Source organism: Marmota marmota, unplaced genomic scaffold, assembly GCF_001458135.2.
Source record: "Marmota marmota marmota unplaced genomic scaffold, marMar, whole genome shotgun sequence".
NCBI classification, from domain to species: Eukaryota; Metazoa; Chordata; class Mammalia; order Rodentia; family Sciuridae; genus Marmota; species Marmota marmota.
In genome coordinates, this window is record NW_025999895.1 from 2,079,216 (window position 1) to 2,098,811 (window position 19,596).

A 19,596-nucleotide genomic window follows, 5' to 3' on the forward strand; every position below is an offset into this window, starting at 1 on the left:
GGGCAGGCCACTGACTTAGCAAGTTTCCTGCTCCCAGCACCTACCCCCCCCGCTCCTTGTCTCTTTTACTCATGGGCCAGGAGGGATGGTCTCTTTGCCTCCCTTACTCTTGGGGCCCCCTCACCCCAATTTTGTATGAAGAAGTATTCAGAGGGGCTAGTGCCTTTTTGCAGTGTCCTGCCTTAGGGTATACTTGGGACCCCTCCTTCTTCACAGCTGCTGAGCCCAGAGGCCCCTCTGGCCCGTTACTCTGAATTTTATGATGTCATCAAAGTGATGAACCTCAAAAAAAAGAGATAAGCTGGTCAGGTGTGGTGGCATATGCCTGTAATCCTAGCAGTTGGTTAGACTGAGGTAGGAGGATTATAGATTTGATGCTAGCCTCAGCAATAGAGGCCCTGTCTCAATATGAAAAATAAAAAGCTGGGGATGCAGCACAGTGGTTAAGTGCCCATGGATTTAATCCCTGGTACCAAATGATAAAAAAGAAAGAGATCAACTGCCCTGCCCAGTAACCAAAAGCTACCAAAAGATAATTCAGAAAAATGGTGATAAATTTTAAAATGTGCCAGCCACACAAGTAGGTAGGGAAACACAAATGAAAGCAAGATACAATTTTTTGGCCACTAGACTGACAAAAATGTAAAATTTTAGATAATTTTGGGTATTTTTAGACTTCATACACTGTTGTGGCTTTTTCTTCCTAATCCAAAATGCATCTCTTTGACATAGTTAAGTATACTTGTAATAAGAATAAATGATTTTTTTAGTTATTTTTTTAAAGTCCCCAAAAGATTAAAATCAAAGAAGCCAGCCCCTAGTTGCTCTTGTGATGGAGAACAGTAGACCGAGGGTCCTGTGTAAGACAGAACTACCTTCGTGTCAACGGGAGGGGCAAGCGTTCTGCACACCTGCTGGCTGGCAGGGTGCACACCGTACCTCCATTCGGGGTTGAAGCTGTCCTGGGTCTGGGTGTTCCTTAGTTTCAACACCATCATTTCATGGAGCTCCAGGAGGAAAGCATCCAGGTCTGTGTGATTCAGGAAGGTGCTGAGGAGCTTAGCACTTTCTGGGCTGAGGTCGGCTTTGAACATAGAACTGATTTCCCGGAAGGGATCCTAAAGAAGATGAACAAGCACAACATCAGAGCCTGGGACAAGGGTGTGGCTCCCTCCATCTGGGCAGAGGCAGGGCAGACTCACTTTCTTCAGCCGCAGCAGCTGTTCCGACTTATGAGCAGAGAGGAACTGCCAGAGGGCAATAGCGTGTTTTAACTGACCCCTGCTTAAGGCCTGGAAGAGGAAGAGTCTTGAGTAGGAGGTGAAGGCACGCAGACTCCCTCGGTGCTACCCAGGGCATTTCTCCCTGTTTTGCCCATTTCCTGTCACGGGGCCACCTCTTTTCCATCCACCGAGTCTACCTGTCTCATCTTCCAAATATCTAAGAGTCTCCCCCTCCTGTAGCAACTCGTGTCTCAGCATCACACAGTGAGCAGGCAGCCAATGTCCTTAGTCCCCTGTGCATCCTGCTCTAGTAGGTGGTCAGCACTGGGCATCCCTGCCTCTCCTGGCGCCACTACTCTGTAGACTGACTGGGGGTGGGTGTTCCTGACCACCCCTTTCCAGGGGGTGTCTACATGGGTGCTCCCTGCGTGGTGGCATTCTTGCAGGAAACTAAGGTGAGGCGATGCTGATTCTCCTTGAAAGGCACACAGGACCCACCTCTAAAACTGGAGTCGTTTGATCACCCATCCGAAGGATATCTTGGACGTATGCATCCAGATGCATATTTGGATCCCCACCAGCTGTGCCTAGAAAGCCCAGAGTGACCTCTACAACAGACAGGGCTTCACAGGCATCACTGTAGGACTGCAGTTGTCCACTGATGGCACCTATGGCCGAGCTGGGGAGGGGGCTCTGAAACCAAAAGCAGGACAGAGGCTTGGGTCAGGCTATTGCTTCTCCTACTTGGTAAGAGCCTAACTCTGAGCTGCCGGCCCAGGCAGGCCAACTGTCCAGCACTTGTGGTAAGAGCTGATCCCTGTGCTTGCCAAGTGTGCCAGTGTACAGACTGTGCATAGGAACAGGCCTGAGCTAACTGAATCCTCCAAAGGCCCCGTGAGGACGTGGAGAGGCACAATACCTCTCCATCTGTTGACAGCAGAACCTAAGGAGCAGGAGAAATTGAGTTCTCGATCTGTGGCACCCTGGTCAGGACATCATCAAGACAACAACCCCCAAGGCGTCAGAAAGTATTATGATCTGTTTGCCACTGGCTTGCATCTCTTCTGGAGCCCCTGGGGTCCTTTGGGAGCCAGAGAGCCTGGTGCTCACAGTGGACACCAGGATGGGACCAGACTGTCCTTATGTATGTGGATGGAACCACCCTGCAGGTGAGGGCTTATCATGACCACCTGTGCCATTTTGTTCTTGATGCCCATGAAGAGATGTTCGAAGTTCCAGTCATGTCTGTACACCAGCGTGGGTATCCCCTGAGGTGAGAAAGAAAAACAGCTTTTGGAAATTAAATTCATAGTGGAGGCTTCCATGTGATGGCAGATGTATTCTTCAGCAGTGACTCAGAGGAAGGACCAAGGCAGACAGTATATTCCTGGGCGAGGCATGTAGCTTTGCTGCCTCCTAATGCTCTGTTTAAGCCACACTCTTTGGACACAGTAGTGTAAGAAGTCCAGCCTGGCTACAGCGGCCATGCAGATATTGCCCTGTAGACCAGTGTGTCTGAGGACCACAAGAGCCCAAGAGTGTTGGAGGAGCAGGAATGGGAATGTGCACATTGGTGAGCTCTCCAGCAACACTGAGCAGAGACCGTGCACAAGGCAGCCACTGTCAGGATGAATTAAAAATGGCTTTGGACTCCAACAACTGACAGCCTGATTGCGGGCAGTGAGGGAATAAGTAATCTGAGTATGACACCTGACTGGACCCGAAAGGATGAGTGCGGCCACAGACAGGGACAGTGTGGAAGTGCTACCATGTTCAGGGAGTCAAGAGGCAGGTCACAGGTTTGAAGCAGCAAGTGAGGCAAGGGGTGTGTTCTCCCTGAAACCCACAAGGACTGTTCATGCCTGACAAGCCAATCATTGCAGAGCGCCCAGCCTACCTTGAGGGTCAGCAAGGGCTTGCCCTGGAGGAAGTGGCTGCTAATCTGCTGCTGGATCTTCTCCAGGTCGAACTCCTGTGAGGTCTTCCCGCCTTGTTCCACTTGGTATTGGCAGTTGGAGAGAATCAGTGGAATCAGGTCCCGCTCCACTTCGTAGCTGACGACATGCAGGTCAGTGACCTCAGAGGCATCCACGGAATAGCTGCAGGACAGAAGATGTCCCTTGGTGTCCGGGGCAGGTATGGGGCATGTGCTCCTGCTCCTGCCCTCATAGTGTGAGCAAGTGAAAACCATGTGCAAACACTGGGTTTTGTTTGTGGAGGAAAGCTGAGAGGGTCTGGGGACGGGAACTATTGCTGGCTGGAGTCTGCAACCAGGCTTGGTGGCAGGGGTGGTGGGATGCACAGTACCTGTTGTTTTCCTTGGAGAACTTCTCCACTGTGTGGATGATTTCATTGTGTAGGTTAATCAAGTAGCTGACTAATGCAGTTGAGCAGAGACCCAGGCCCTGACGCCGGGGCAGGATGACCTTAAAATCTGTGTCCAAATCCAAGTCGGAGCTGCAGTACTCTTTGGGTAACTTGATTTCACCTTTAAAAGACAGGGTCATTTCTAAGCAGAGGGATTCTGCTTTAGGCATTTGGGTCACAGCCTGGAGGTAGGGTAGGAGGAAGGCAGTGTGGGCAGCTGCCTCCATAGAGCTGGACCCTGACCGTTAAGTTTTCCGTGGTCTCAACTCCTTTCTGATTCCATATTTATAGATTCAAGAGGACTGAGGGTTAGGTTAGAGACTGGTTCACGTAGCTCAGCACCTCTGTCCACAGGTTGCATTGGCAGGCATACAGCAGGGTGCTGGCAGAACCAGGTGGAGGAGGACACTTACCGTTGGTCTCCAGTGATCGCCTCAGTGCATTCCACGTGGACAGGAAGATGGTGATCCTGTTGTGGAACAGCTGCCTCAGCCCATCTATTGAGCAAGACACTTGGTAAGGTCCCCATTGGAAACAGTGCCCTGGCCAGGGTCAGACCACAAGGCGTGCTCCCGAGAACCTGACCCTGCACCTACCCACAATCAACAGCACACCTGCATTTCACGTTTGAGGTTGTGTGAGAAGGGGTGTGTGTGTGTGTGTGTGTGGTGGGGGGGATGTTTCTGCCACAGCAGCAGCTCTCAGTATGTCTCTGGGATTTGGCATCCTTTTTACCTCACATTCTAGCTTAGGACCTAAGCCCCACCCTTCTGCCCCAACCTGAATGATCCTTTTGTACCACCAAACATGGATGGTCCTTATCTTTTGTTGGAGCAGACAGCAGTCATACCTGAACTGTGACTGCTAATAAAACTCCTGATGGTACTGTATTCATCTTCTGGAACATTCTGGAATTGTTTCACCAGATCCCTTTGCAGGGCCAAAATCTCAGGCAAGAATTTCACCAGTCTCAGTTCTGCCTCCTGGAGAAGGGAAGATGGCTCAGTAACACTTCCACTATGTAACTGAGAAACAACATGGGGCTTGTAGACTTGGGGCAGGCTGGGGACTTTGAGTGGTTTAATCTGGTCAGTGGATTGTTCTACACGATCACACCCTGCAAATGGGGAAAGGGCCATCCCATCCTCTGGCCAAGTACAGAGAGAGGGCCTTTGATACGGTAAACATGCCCTGCACTCAGGGATGTAGGACGACAGGACCAAGTCCCCGCACTCCTCCAACGAAGAGCTGCTGTGAGGACTGATCTGGGCCCCGTCTCTCAGTTTGCACAGGAATCAACTCTAGATGACCAAAGACACAGATGTAAGACCTGACCTCTGAAGCTACCAGCAGAAAAACAGAGGAAACATTCCAAGACATTGGCACAGGTGATGGTTTTCTGGATAGAACCCCCAAACCACAGAAAGTAAGAGCAAAATGATCACATCAAAATTAAAGTCTCACACCAAAGAAAACACCCAACGGAACAGAGACAGCGTATAGAATGTGAGAAATAGCTGCCAACTATTCACCTGACAGCAGGTAAATACCCAGAATATATAACTGAAAAAAAAAAAAAAAAAAAAATCAAAGTAACACATTTTAAGATGAGCAAATGATCTGAATAGACACTTCTCAAAAGAAAAAATAAAAGTGGTTAACAAATATATGAAAAAATGTTCAAATATCAATAGCCATCAGGGAAATGCAAATAAAAACTACAATGAGATGCCATCCCACCACAATTAGAATGGCTCTTATAAAAAGAAGATAGGTGTGGTGGCACACACCTATGATCCCAGCTACTCTGGAGGCTAAGGTAGGAGGATCACAAGTTTGAGGCTAGCCTCAGTAAGTTCTAGTCCAGTCTGGGCAACTTAGCGAGACTCTGTCTTTAAAAAAAACAAGGGCTGGGGCTGTAGCTCAGTTAGTGAGCACTTGCCTCGCATATGTGAGGCACTGGGTTTGATCCTCAGCACCACAGAAAAATAAATAAATATTGTGTCCATCTACAACTAAAAAGTGTGGAGGGCTGGGGATGGGGGCTATAGCTCAGTAGTAGAGCGTTGCTGGCCTAGCATGCCCAAGGTCCTGGTTCAGTCACCACTATTCCCCAACCCCCCAAAATAAATGAGCCCCAAACATAAAATAACAAATGTACGCAAAGATAAAGAGAAAAAAGAACTCTAATATACTCCCGGTAGCAATGTAAACTAGTACCTCATAATGGAAAACAGTATGGAGGTTTCTTAAACTAAAAAAAGTTTACATGTGATCCAGATAGCCCACTCCAAAGGAAGTCAGCCTATCAAAGAGGTACTACACACTATGTTTACGTGACACCATTCACAATAGCTGACATGGAATCTCCCTGAAGCCCATCAGATGAATGGATAAAGAAGATGTGGTTTATACATAATAGCTGAAAATAATTCAGCTGTAAGAAGAATGAAGTCCTGTCATTTTCAGCAAAATGGATAGAACTAGAGGATGTTATGTTGTTAAGTGAAACAAGCCAGACACAGACGAGATCAGTACATGCTATATGCATACATGGAAATATCACAATTCCATTAATGTGTACAACTAATTAATTAGTAAAAGTAAATAATTAGGGAAAAATAAAAAGAAATTTGCCTCCTAGGCCCACTGTTGGGTGTGAGGCTGCTGGAAGGAAACACCAAGACCCCAGGCAGTGGTCACTGGGTTTTGTTCTGAAGAGCCAGGATCCAGCATCCTCAGTGAAATGAAACTGTGTCTTGATAAGAGATCACAACACTAGCACCAAGTCCTTCCTAGTGTGAGCACCAGACCTTTCCAAATCATTCTGCTCCCTGTCAGCTATGGTAATGACGGTCCATGAGGGAGGAGGTGAGAACATCTGCTGTGGCCCAGGAGAGCTCAAGTGGGTAAAAGCTGGGGACCACTCCTGAGCCTGGCAGTATAACTCGACATCATGCAGCACACTGCCTCCTGCCTGCAAGGCACAGGGAGGCCCCTGGCTGAGCAGGCACTTGCTGGTGACCATCTGCTCAACTTCTGGGGATGAAGACAAGAGTTGAGTGACCAGGGTGGTCCCTCCTGGTCTTTAAGTTCCTTACAGGGCACCACTAAGCCTACTTGTGCATATTCCACCTGTGACTTCAGCAGATGTGTCTTTAGACCTCTGCGCTCTCCCTGAGACTCACGCTACAGGCCTTGCCTTCAGGATCACAGTGCTGATGGGAAGGTTAGGGTTCTGCCTCTAGGAATGATGACTCTGAACCCAGTCACAGCCTCCCGGTCCTCAGGAGAAGTCTAGCAGGTAAAGGAGGCAGACCATGAGGTGGACATACCTTCTGCAGGAACTGCCAGAGCATGGGCACCATCTCCTTGCCGTTCTTCTGCTCCACAACATGCTGGAGGTACTCGACTGTGATCTTCTTCCTGCAGCTCCAAATCTTTGAGCAATGAACCACATTTTTCTGGGGCAGTCGGGGCAGGAAGTTCGCTGGGTCACCATATATGATTTTGGCCACGGGGTTGGAGCTGACACGTTCATCCTGGCTGATGAGCGTGCTCACAGTCAGCAGGGTCTTGTCTAGATGCTGGGTAAAGAAATGACACAGCATTCTGCACGTGGGGCACTGACCCAGAAAGCCGAGCAGACGCCACAGTGGCTCCGCAGGAGTCTGCCTCTGCACCCCAGACGCTCACTTTTGCTCTCTTTCACTGTGATTCAGGGGTTCCTTGTTCCTAAACAGAGCAGGACTCTAGGGCCTGTATTTCACCACCCTTCACTTCCTGACTTCCCTGTCTTGCTGTGGATAGTTGGCTCTGATGTTCTCAGCGGAGCGCTCATGAATCCAGAGTGCCCGTGCATTTCTGGAGGGTCTCTGCCTCTTACTTTCACAACCTGCTGTAAAAAGCAGTGGAGAGCAGGCTGCTGCCTGCCCTCTGAGAACTCCTGATAATCCTTGGCCTGACTTATGGGACCCTTCTGGACAGAGAGCTAAGGATTGGTCACCACTTGCCCCTTACCTCCAGTTCAGGTAGAAGAAGAGATGCAACATGTTTTTCCCAATTGTTTCTCCGTTCTTTGGTTGACAATTCCGCATCAAAATTTAAATGCCCTACAAAGAAAACAAAAATGTCTGTGTTATCCAACAAACAAAAAACAGCAATCTCCATACAGTAAGCACTGAATGACATTAATAGATAGTCTTCCTTCCTTAAGTTAACCAGGTACTGCCAACACCAGCCTCCAGACCTTGTGAAGATGCTGTAGTCTCTGGCAAACATCCAAGCCATAGCTGTGGTCTTTTTTAATCTTTTTTTTTTTTTTTTTTGGTGCTGGGGATTGAACCAAGGGCTTTGTGCATACAAGGCAAGAACTCTACAAAACTGAGCCGTGTCCCCAGGTCCCTACAGCTGTGGTCTTAAAGGCATTCCAAACAAATGGCTGAGGACAGGACGAGAACTTGACAGCCACACAGAGCCAGCTCACTGCTGCCCCCAGGCCCGTAGGCAGAGGTGGTCCCATGAGCTGGCAGCAGGTTAGGGCTCCCAGGTCCGTGTGCTGCAGAAACCACACCACAACAGAGGCACCCGGCAAAGTTGGTCTCGCTAAGGTGGGAACTATACACTAATGCTGTTTTCTGGCAAAGACACCCCTGAAGGGGAACAGATTCTCTGGCTGTAGGAACATTATTGCAATTATAAGTATCTGTAGGCTTTTAAATAACATTGTTCTACAGTGGTCATCATGATTTTTGCAGGTAAGCAACAAACTGAAGTCCCTCCTAATGCCACCCCGATAACCACTTACAAAGTCCCCTTGCAAACCTATGCTTTGGGCGTGGATATAAGTGTTTAGAAGAGTTAGTTGGGCAAACAGTGTTTGTAGCCTCCTTTTGTTCATGTTACAAATTGTAGATGTGAATATACTAGGTCAGGGTACAAGTGTGACATCTTTGGGAAAGCAGAAGTGGGACACGTGTCACTTGCTGGGGTGCAACATGATCCCAGGGCACAGGTTAAGGCTGTGTGCACATGCACCAGGTGTCTGTGCTGCAGGCCTCAGTCAGGCAGGGGGTGTGTGGAGGAGTGCAGTGCCCTCCAGCCCCCGCAAGAAGAGTAGAGAGCTCACTTCCACTCGTGTCACCGCTCGGCAGGAGCCAAGGAAGCCTGGCCCCCTGGGAGTCGTGCCCAGCCCTGTCCCTTGCTTACTCTGGCCAGGGAGTGAGCACTGCTCTTTGAGAAGGCAGCGCAGGATGAGGTGCACCACGTGGGTGGTCTCGTCGGCACTCTTCCCCAGTGTCTTTGTTAACTGCTTCAAGTCTCTCTGGATGTGCTGCTGCAGGAATCCTCTTGGGTCCCTCACTGGAGGCTTGATGATGTTTATCAGGGCCTGTGGGGGCAAGGACCAGGCAGAGGTGAACACCACCACTGGGAGAGGGTGGTTTCTAGGTGAGGCCAGGGTGCTCTCAGCATGACGCAGGCAGCAGGGGACGGAAGGCAGGTGAGTGCAGTGAGAGACGGCTGACTGATGTCATCGTGGTGTGGCGGGGAACACTGCCCTGTACCTCCTGCAGCCACCATGAGGTCACAGGCAACAGGGTCCCCTGCCCTACCACGCCCAGCTGTGGGCCAAGGACAGAGCTGTGCACTCCAAGTAGACTTTATGATCTGAATGTTACATCCTATTATACACGTGCTAAGATGTCACACTGTACCCCACTAACATGCTGTGTGTCAGTTAAATAGAACAGATTTTGAAAATTTCAAAATGAAGTGGAGTTTCCATAATCTGATGAGTAGTTGCCCTACTCCATCGAGGCCGCAGTGGAAAAAGTAGGGTCTGTAACTCTTGTACCACTCGTGGACTAGGTAAAACCCCCAGGGGCTAGGACTAGGCAGACAACGGACTGATGCAAAGGCAGCTGGCTCTTCCCATGGCAACTTCAGAGTCTGGCGGTAGCGTCCTGTACCTTGGGACTTTGGGTGGCTCCCAAAAGCATAGCCAAATGAGTGAGGAGCCGGATGAGGATGAAGACCACGGGGGACAGCTCTCGGTCAGACACCACTACGACACCTCTGTGTTGCGGGTGGCCCAGCACATGGCCAGTCCTGGTTCTGTCTGTATTGGCTCTGGAGAGGATAAGAGAAGGCAGTGAAGGCTAGAGACATCTGTTTCTCCTCAGCTGCAGGGGCCATGCATCTTACAACCAGGTTCCCAGTTTGTTTTATTTGTTTTTTGTTTTTGGTACTTGGGATGGAATCCAGGGGCTCAACCACTGAACCACATTCTCAACACCCACTCTTTTATTTTTTGAGACAGGGCCTCACTAAGTTGCTGAGGCTGCTTTAAAAATTTTTGATCCTCCTGCCTTAGCCACTGGGATACAGGTGTGCACCACCATATTTCCAGTTTTTTTTTTTTTTTTTCAGTGCTGGGGATTGAACCCAGGGCCTTGTGCATGCTAGGAAACCACCCTACCAACTGAGCTATACCAACCCCTAGGTTTCTAGTTTTAAAGAAATACTAGATATTCTACCTGCCTAGACCACCTGCCTCCAAGTCTTTCTCTCTTTAGACCCATCTGGCTGGCTGGCTGGATGGCTGGCCAAACCCTACACATTCCCAGTGTTAAGTAGCTGCATGATGTGGCCATTAGTGCAGGCTGTCAGGATGGAGGCCAGGATTGAACCCAGGGCCTTGTGTGTGTGAGGCAGGCACTCTACCAACTGAGCTGTATCCCTAGCCCTATATTTTTATTTTTGAGACAGGGTCTCACAAAAGTCCCCAGCTGTGTTCAAACTTTTGATCTTCCTGTCTCAGCTTCCAAAGTAGCTGCGATTATAGGCTTGTACCACTGCCTAGCTGAAGGTCAGAATTTTATATGGTTTCTGAGTCTGATACAGTGGGCTGTCCGTATCTGCAGTCTGTACCTGGATTCAACCAACTGTGAATCAAAATTTTTCAGAAATAACTATGTCTATACTGAATAGTAACTTTTCTTCTTCTTCTTATTTTCTATAAAGTATTATGAGTATTTTACATAGCATTCACTTTGCTTGAGGTATAATAAGCAACCTAGAGATGATATTTTAGAAGTCTATAGTGAGCCGGGCACAGTGGTGCACACCTGTAATCCCAGCATCTTTGGAGGATCACAGATCAAAGCCAGCCTCAGCAACTTAGCAAGGCCCTAAGCAACTTAGTGAGACCCTGTCTCTAAATAAAATATAAAAAAAGGGACTGGGGCTGTGGCTCAGAGGTAAAGCGCTCGCCTACCATGTGTGAGGGTGGATTCGATTCCCAGTACCAATAAAAAATTAAATAAAGATATTGTGACCACCTATAACTAAAAATTAAATTAAAAAAAAATATATATCTATATCTATATCTATATATATATATGTATATATATATCTATAAAAGGCTGGGGATGTGGCTCAGTGGTTAAGACCTGTGTACCAAAAAAAAAAAAAAAAAAAAAAAAAAAAATCTACGGGACCATATTTGTAGGTCACATACAAGTACTGTGCCACGACATATAAAGGATCTGATCATCTGGAACTGAGTAGATGTGGAGGGCAGTGTCCTGGGAATAGTCCCCACAGAAAAGATAGGGTGGGAGGGATGTACTTGATAAGACTGATTACATATGTCTTTTACTTTTCTCAAATTAAAAAAAAGAAAAAAAGAAAAACAGGGCTGGGGAGTAGCTCAGTTTTAGAGCACTTGCCTGGCACATGAGGCCGCAGGTCCCGTCCCTAGCACTGAAAACAAAGCAAAAAAAAAAGAAGAAAAAAAAAAAAAAGCCAAAACCCAAAAATGACTACAGGTGTGCTTGATGTGGCTCCCCAGCACAACCAGGGCACAGATGTGCAGCAGTGGACAGCCCAGGGCCCCAGGCTCTGAGGGAGGGAAGCTGAGCCCACATACCTGATGCTCAGGAAGCCGGCGTGAGGTTTGTGGTCGACACCTCCGATGAGAGCACCGCAGTCAACACAGGAGCCCTGCTCCATCGGCATGCCACACTGGGACAGAGAGGGGACCCACAGTGAGCATCATGGCATGCATAGAAGCCACCCTGCACAGGAGGTGGCCTGTCCTGCTGGGACTGCATCTGTGCGTGTGTGTGTCAAGGACGAACAGGAGCCTGGGGACAGGGCGGGCACTTAACCAAGTGTGCTATCCAGCGGCAAAGGTGGCTTTATTTAAAAATAATCAGCATGACAGTTTTTCCTCCCAAGTAGCGTGACAAGTGTGCACAACCCGGTCTCCCGCCCTCACACTCACCACCTCTCTCCCAGACTCCAGATTTTCACTATCTAACTGGACAGACCTCCTCATCCACTGGAAAGAACCCAAACACCTAACCACAAGATCTGCCCCTACCAGGGCTGGGGATATGGCTCAAGCGGTAGCGCGGTCGCCTGGCATGCGTGGGGCCAGGAGAGCGCGCTAGGGCCAGGTTCGATCCTCAGCACCACATAAGAATAAAATAAAGATGTTTTTATAAAAAATAAATATTAAACAAAAAAAAATTTTTTTTCCTCTCTCTTTCTCCCAAAAAAAAAAGATCTGCCTCTACCAAGGGCCCATGTTTCCAAGTCACAGGGTACCCTGCCACATGTGAACCACAACCACAGCAGACCCTTCACTGCAGGCTCTCAGAACAGAGTGGTCCTGGAACCTGTGCAGGCTCGCTGCACAACAAGGAAGTGAGTAGGTTCAGGAGGGTGAAGTGTCTCCTGTTCACTTTATGGAGCAGCACACTGGAATCCAGTCCAGCAGCCTGTTGCTCAGCAAGCGCAGATGCCATGAGCAGCCCAGAGACGCCCTAGAGTCCTGGAAGAGCAGCACCCACTCTTCCCCCAGGGCTCATCACTCACGCCCCTGAATCTTTCCTGTCCTCGCCTGTCCTCTGGTGTCTAGCCCACACTTGCTTTTTGGCTAGTGATCCAGCTGTGTGGCAGGGCCAGGGAGGGAGTGGGGCTCCCAGCCAACAGCACCATTGTATCCCAGGGACTTGGGCAGTGCCTGTAGATTCACTGGTCCAGGAAGTGCTGCTACTGGTACCCAGTGAGCCGAGGTCAGGCATGCTGCTAAATATCCTACAATGCAATAAAGACCTGCAGTAAAGAATAATGTCCACAGTGCCATTTAGATGCTCAGTTGGAACACCATGAGCAGCCCTCAGAATGAGCCTGAATCTCCCAGAAGGTCAAGACACTTATTCTCTGCACCCTTCCACTTCAGATGAGAAATGCACATTTTGAGCCTCCCCCAAATACCAAGACTCACCTCTCCGACAGAGCACGGATGACCGTTGGGACAATCTGTTCAAAGAACAACAGGACACATGTTAACTAGTGAGCCTCCACCAAACGACCTATGTGGGAAGGGGAAATTGCTGCCCTCCTCTCTGTCCCTGACCAAAAGGACCCACAGCCTACGTCCTGAGCTCCTCACCAGGATCCTTGAGCCATGCCGTCAGCTAAGTTACTAGACATGTTCCTGGAGTTAACTGAATACGTGCCACCAGTGAAAAATGTCTGAACTTGGCTTTACACAGCAGAGAGGTGAGATTCACACACTAGGGTGGCAGAGGGGACAGTGTTTTGTAACTTTCTATTCCCTTGGATGTTTTCTTTTTTTTTTTGGCAAAACCATGTTTTATAACAATTTGAAAAACTAGTTATTGGGCTGGGGATGTGGCTCAAGCAGTAGCGCGTTGCCTGGCATGCATGCGGCCCGGGTTCGATCCCCAGCACCACATACAAACAAAGATGTTGTGTCCGCCGAAAATTAAAAAATAAATATTAAAAAATTCTCTCTCTCTCTTTCTCTTAAAAAAAAAAAAAAAAAAAAAAAAAAAAAAAAAAAAAAAAAAAAAAAANACACATTTCAATATTGAGTACTTATCAAATATCAAGGTAAATATAGTTAAATGATCACCAAAGGAGGGTAAATTAATCAGGCTGGGGTTGTGGCTCAGCGGTAGCGTGCTTGCCTAGCATGTGTGAGGTACTGGGTTCAATTCTCAGCACCACATATAAAAAAAATAAATGAATAAAGGTCCATCAATAACTCATAAAAATTAAACAAGAACAAAAAAGAGAATGTTCATATAGAAACACAATAACCACATTCTTGAGTACAGATTTCAATACTCTGTTTTGATAAACATTATGTAATGTTCCTGAGTCTATAAGCTTGGGTTAAACCGAAAATAGTTCTTCCACATAACAAGGGTACACCCTCTGTCCTATAAAGGAAGTTTCGGAAGGTCATACTTTCTATTATCCTAGATACAAATAAAAGTTGTGACTTTTACTGTGCTCAGAAAGTCCCTCCCAATCATGAGACTAAGTGCAAGTCCAGCGTGTCCCTCACCTCTGGCTTAGGGTGGAGGTCCTTGTTGCGGGAGCAGTGGAGAGCAGCCACTTCTCGGTACAGCACCAGCAGCAGGTAGACCACCTGTCGAGCTCCGGGGCTCCTGCAGGCCTGCGGGCGGGATGTGGAGTGAGCATTCAGAAGCTCCACAGCACTACCTGGAGCGGCCTTCCCAAGGCCATGCACCAGGGCCTCCATACACGCCTGGGGCTGTGCGTCCATGAGGCATGCTCAGGTTAATCAGGCAGCCTTGCTGGAGGAACGGAAGTCGGCACCTGTTCTCCTCCAACTACCTCACTGATCTTAGCAATGTTTCCTGAGAAGAGACAGGATTTTCTATTTTCTCTTCCCAGCACAAGGCCAGGATAAAGACTCGAAAAGGAAGCAAGACCTGAATAAGTTAAAGGTGACAATCCTGGGGCTTGGTGGAGAGCACTTATGTCCTGCTCTATTTTTTTTAATGTGAGCACCACATAAAAAAATAAATAAAAAAATAAAGGTATTGTGTCCATCTACAACTAAAAATACTAAGAAAAAGACCAGAATCCTAAAACCCTGTATTAACATCAAAATAGACACATAAGCATATACATGGATTGTGAATCTACATAGCTATGGATTTGGCTGATAGTGCTGACATCTTTCACTCACAATAATCTCATAGAGAATTATTTCTCAGCAAGGTCTTAAAGAGATAATGCACATAAACAATAAAAAAGAAGTGGCTGATGGCCTTGGCAGGTGCAGCAAATGTATGAGCCCAGCTCAGTTGCTGCTGCACTACTGTTCCAGACATTAGTTCCCCCATGCTGGCCATGGGCACATGCAGTGTGATTCTAGGGGCTGTTCAGAGCCCCTCTCTTCACACCTGCATCCTTGAACATAACCAGAGAAGATTGGGCACAAGGGTCCCCTGGCAGCAAGGGAAGCTGCAGGCCATCCTACCGTCAGAGCGGCATCAAGGCTGGGGGCCTTGCCCGTGAGCATGGCTTTGCCCACCGCGTCACGAAGTGCCTTGTACTCATCCCCATACACCAGGTATCGGTCCATCTGGCCCATGTGGTCCTTCTGCAGTCCAAGAGCAGGGGGTTAGTCACAGTGGAATGGGGTGGGATGTTCTGTAAGAACCCTTCTCCACAGGCAACCCAAGGCACGAGGCACCACTGGAGGCTAGAGGCAGCTGAGCTGGGTCACCCTGTGGGGCCTGCACAGGACACTCCTGGGGTCTTCAGGAGCACGGGAAGGAGGGAGGCTACCCCTGGAACTGCTTGCTTTCTGTATATATAGCACCATACCAAGCGAGGTGACAAAAACATGTCATCCTGAGTCCCACGTGGTCATGCTCAAAATGCCTAGAGGACTGGGACTGCAGCTCAGTGGCAAAGTGCTTGCCTAGCATGCATGAGGCACTGGGTTTGATCCTCAACACCACATAAAAATTAACAACAACAACAAAAAAAACAAAGGCATTCTGTCCATCTACAACTACAACAACAACAACAAAAAATGTCTAGAGTTTCAGTGCCATTTTGTGACCCCCCGGGACAGTAAGAATTTACCAATTTCTGAGCACTAGGAGCTGAGAAGCCTGAAAGTCAAACTCATGGCAATTGTCTCTCAATTCTCACCGGCCTCTGCCTGGCAGTGAGCACAAGACACCGCCTCTAAGCTGAATCTCCTTATAATTTGCTGGAAGCAAATATTAAAAAATACTCATTCACTTTTTCTCGTCTAATTCAATTAGAAGTGAAGCCTGGGAAGCTGCAGGTGAATGAGAAACCAGAAATACTTGTAAGTTAGCACCCACAGGTGTCCACGCCTGCCTCTGCCCTCCAGTACATGGCCTAAACCCACGCTGAAGCAGAGACCAGGACCAGATAGATGCCTGCCAGTGCCCTCCTGTCGCGAGGACTGGGAGGTGGGGCAGGGTGGGGAGTGGTGCCCGAAGTTGCCCGCTCTGCCAGGGTCCTGCCCTCACCTGCTGTGCAGTGACTCCCTTGGGAAACACCCACTGGCACTGACGGCCCTGCCTGGAGAGGCTCTGCACAAACTCCATCCCACGCAGGCTCGCGAGCCTCCGGACCAGGTACACGCGGTGCCAGTCGTTCCCCGCCCGGGTGCAGAACTGCTCGACGTGCCGCAGGTAGCACTGCTGCTCCTCAGCCAGCTCTGAGAGTGCAAGGACAAAACTGGTCAGTGACTGGGGACTGAGGGCCTGCTTCTAGGGAACTCAGTAAAACACACCCAGGAGAGGGGAACATGGTAAGGGTCAGCAAGACCCTAAGGAACTGTCCAACTTCTCTAGGCAGAGCCAACTTCTCCCAGGTAGGGAAGACCTGCCTGAGCCCTCCTGAATCTCCAAGAGGAGGTCAGAAGCCCTGTCAAGACACAGGCGGGTCCTGGCCACCTCCTGCAGGTACTCGACAGATGCCGCAGTGGCAGGTCCTTGGCCTCGTCTCCCTGAGGAGCAGGTCTGGAGGAAACGGCCTTCCTCCCTCAGGCACTGGAGTTCACTCTGTGTGCAGTAAGCGCTGGTCTTCTCCTGAATTGAATCCTGAGGAACAAAGAACAAGAAAGAAAAGAATATTATGCTTTTTTAATAGGCAAGTCTCTGACCCTCTGAAATTGCTGGGAGAATTAAAGGGAAGATAAAGACCGCCATTGTAGAGCGGAGTATAAATTTTTTGTATCATAGAAAATAAATGGAAAAAGCAAACCTGTAAAGAAAAAAAATGTACAATTTAAGATAAAAAGAATAAACCCACATGTGTTAATGATGTTTAGCAGAGTGGCTTTGTTTTATATTCCTGTAATTCTCGGAAGCCTAGTTTAACAGAAGTCAGCTGACTTCCTTCATCTGCTTCTGATGCCACATTGAGGCATATGAAGGAATAAAAATATGAAGAAAATAAAAATAAAAAGGATTCATGATCAGGGCTGGGGATGTGACTCAAGCGGTAGCACGCTCGCCTGGCATGTGTGCGGCCCGGGTTCGATCCTCAGCACCACATACAAACAAAGATGTTGTGTCCGCCGAAAAACTAAAAAATAAATATTAAAAATTCTCTCTCTCTCTCTCTCTCTCCCCCTCACTCTCTCTTAAAAAAAAAAAAAAAAAAAAGGATTCATGATCTCACCAGCTGTGGACGACCCTGGCTAACCCTGTGACATAGTCATCCAGGCTGCGGTTCCTTCCGCTTTACACAAACGTGCGCACGACTGTCAATAGTTACGTACTGCTTAACAACAGGACACCTTCAAGAAACGCATCCTTAGGGGATTTCACCGCCGAGCAAACGTTGGACAGCTTTACAGGCTAGGTGGAGATCTCACATACCACCAGAGAGTGGTGTACGACAGCGACAGAAATGTCACCAAACAGCTCGTGACGTGTGTGTGACATCTAAGGACAGAGCAATGTCTTTGAAACTTCTTTCTTTTTCCACGTGGGAGAGAAACATCTGTTAATTGCACTGAGTAAAGCTACATCCTGTCAGTTTTCAGAAACTCTGCCACTGAGTAGACCACATGGTTCAGATGGTTTGCAGAAGCAGAGCGACGAAGCTTACTTCCAGGCAGTTGATGAAGAGCATGTACAGTTCGGTCTTGTCTTCAGTGATGAAGGCCTTCTTCTCTAACAGGGACAAGTAGGCCTGGATGTAATCTTTCACTGCATCGAAGCTGTGGAAAGAGCGATATTATTTCTGGTTATATCAGGATGGCAGAATCACCCTACACAAAAGAACATCTACTAACCAATCATCTGCCCATCTATTTTTCTCTGTGTGTATAAAGGTATAATACATACATATGGAAGTATATAGATTTAACAGCTTTTTATTAAAAATGTTATCAGAGTCTCGGGGGAATATGGAATTCCATATTGCAGACCAGCTGTTCTTAAAACTTATTGAGAACTGCAGACAATTTTTTTGTTTATTTAGGTCAAATCTTTCAATGTTTATGGTACTAAACATTAAAACTGAAAAGTTTCAAGAGTATTTATTAATTCATGTAAGACAAAAAGAATAAACCCTCATGTTCTTGGAAGCCTAGTTTAACCAGAAGACAGCTGACTTCCATCACCTGCTTCTGATGCTACATTGAGGCATATGAAGAAAATCTGGCCTTACAGACGATGTAGTTGGAAAAGGAGAAAATGTTTAACAGTCCTTGCATATATTTGGGGCTATTCTTTTTCGATACTGTACCAACCCTTGAAAAGTGATCATTTCTCAAAGCTGGTTGTGGGGCCTGAGACCACACCAGTTCTGTTTTCACTTTCAATTACGTGATACCCACACAGTCTACTCGGCTGTGGATTGTTCCCAGTGTTACAGAAGGAACCCAGGGCCTCCCTGGGGGCTAGTCAAAGCCGTACCACTGAGCTGCATGCCTAGCTGCTGGATCATTTTTGACACACATGATTCTGGACATTAGGCATTGGTCACTTGGAAAAGCCTTGGTTTGCTGAGCAAGGCAGATTGTGAGAGGTTGGCATCTTTTTTCCACAACCTGTTGTTGTAGATACCTACCTATATTCATTAACCTCACTACAGATCTGTGGTCTGGTACTCATTGGTTTAGGCAAAATGGCAAGGCCTGAGGGTAGCAGCCACTCTAAACCGGAGACCTTAAGGAGTGGCATGCTTTGAGATAACCACTATCCTCTGTTATGCAGCTGGAGTGTTTCTGGTCTATTTCCTGCTGCTACACAACATTAAAAACATTACATGTTCACAGTGGCGAAGTAAACCATGACTCTGGTTATAATTTCCTTCATGCAGAGAGGCCCACAATTCACCCATCACTGCTTTGGCAATGTCATCACAAATAGCAACATGTTGAAAAGGCAAATTACTGTCTCACTTTTTAAAAATATATTTTAAAATTGTAGATGGACACCATGCCTTTACTTTATTTATTAATTCTTATACGGTGCTGAGGATCAAACCCAGTGCCTCACACATGCTCGATAAGCACTCCACCACCAACCTACAACCCCATCCCCACTTAGTATTATTTTTAAGAATTCAGCTCAGGGACCCCTTCCCCACCAAAGAATCCCACCATCACTCTGAGAACTGAAGCCTGATGAACACATAGGATCAGCCAGCTTGGACAACATGACAGACACCATGTTTGGACAACACGGACCGCCCATCTAACCAAGAAAACACAGAGTCCATGCGCTGTGGAACCGGACTTGGAGGAAGCCAAGGGTGAAGGAGGTCCTGAGTTACTCCCCCACAAATCATACTCTGGGGTGGGCTGTGGAGCTAGGGTCAGAAACACCCCTCTGGGTGCAGGGGTTCTGCCTGCTTCACCACACCGAGGATCCCTCCCCAGCACTCCCTCGGCCATGGCCAAATCATATGCCCCTCGGGGACAGTGTCTATACACAACCATGAGCTAGGACATGTGGCAGCACGAAGACCAAGCATGGCGCACCCAGAGAAGCCAAGGCCCTGGAGAGGCGCGCGCTCAGGGAGCCGCTCCCACCTGTACTTCAGGAGCAGCTTCAGCACCACGGAGCGGATGACGGGAGTCTTATCCACGGCATCATCAAATGGCGAGAGAGACTTCGTGTGTTCCCGGTGTCCTTAGCCAGAAAGAAAA

The 19,596-nt window shown here is 48.1% G+C and overlaps 1 protein-coding gene across 1 annotated transcript in view; it reads right to left on the reverse strand.

The window, feature by feature from the left end:
- Rnf213 (ring finger protein 213) overlaps nucleotides 1-19,596 on the reverse strand; it is an 89,783-nt gene that overhangs the window by 3,085 nt on the left and 67,102 nt on the right. The window contains exons 44-64 of the mRNA XM_048796615.1: nucleotides 19,480-19,579; nucleotides 17,547-17,658; nucleotides 16,318-16,531; nucleotides 15,956-16,146; nucleotides 14,923-15,045; nucleotides 13,951-14,088; nucleotides 13,117-13,177; nucleotides 12,886-12,920; nucleotides 11,521-11,615; nucleotides 9,560-9,719; nucleotides 8,799-8,979; nucleotides 7,611-7,702; nucleotides 6,926-7,177; nucleotides 4,441-4,573; nucleotides 4,004-4,087; nucleotides 3,531-3,711; nucleotides 3,121-3,322; nucleotides 2,414-2,491; nucleotides 1,722-1,916; nucleotides 1,203-1,292; nucleotides 940-1,118 (exon numbers count right to left, since the gene is read on the reverse strand). Coding sequence (XP_048652572.1) covers nucleotides 940-1,118; nucleotides 1,203-1,292; nucleotides 1,722-1,916; nucleotides 2,414-2,491; nucleotides 3,121-3,322; nucleotides 3,531-3,711; nucleotides 4,004-4,087; nucleotides 4,441-4,573; nucleotides 6,926-7,177; nucleotides 7,611-7,702; nucleotides 8,799-8,979; nucleotides 9,560-9,719; nucleotides 11,521-11,615; nucleotides 12,886-12,920; nucleotides 13,117-13,177; nucleotides 13,951-14,088; nucleotides 14,923-15,045; nucleotides 15,956-16,146; nucleotides 16,318-16,531; nucleotides 17,547-17,658; nucleotides 19,480-19,579 — 2,896 coding nt within the window. The remainder of the gene's footprint in view (nucleotides 1-939; nucleotides 1,119-1,202; nucleotides 1,293-1,721; nucleotides 1,917-2,413; nucleotides 2,492-3,120; nucleotides 3,323-3,530; nucleotides 3,712-4,003; nucleotides 4,088-4,440; nucleotides 4,574-6,925; nucleotides 7,178-7,610; nucleotides 7,703-8,798; nucleotides 8,980-9,559; nucleotides 9,720-11,520; nucleotides 11,616-12,885; nucleotides 12,921-13,116; nucleotides 13,178-13,950; nucleotides 14,089-14,922; nucleotides 15,046-15,955; nucleotides 16,147-16,317; nucleotides 16,532-17,546; nucleotides 17,659-19,479; nucleotides 19,580-19,596) is intronic.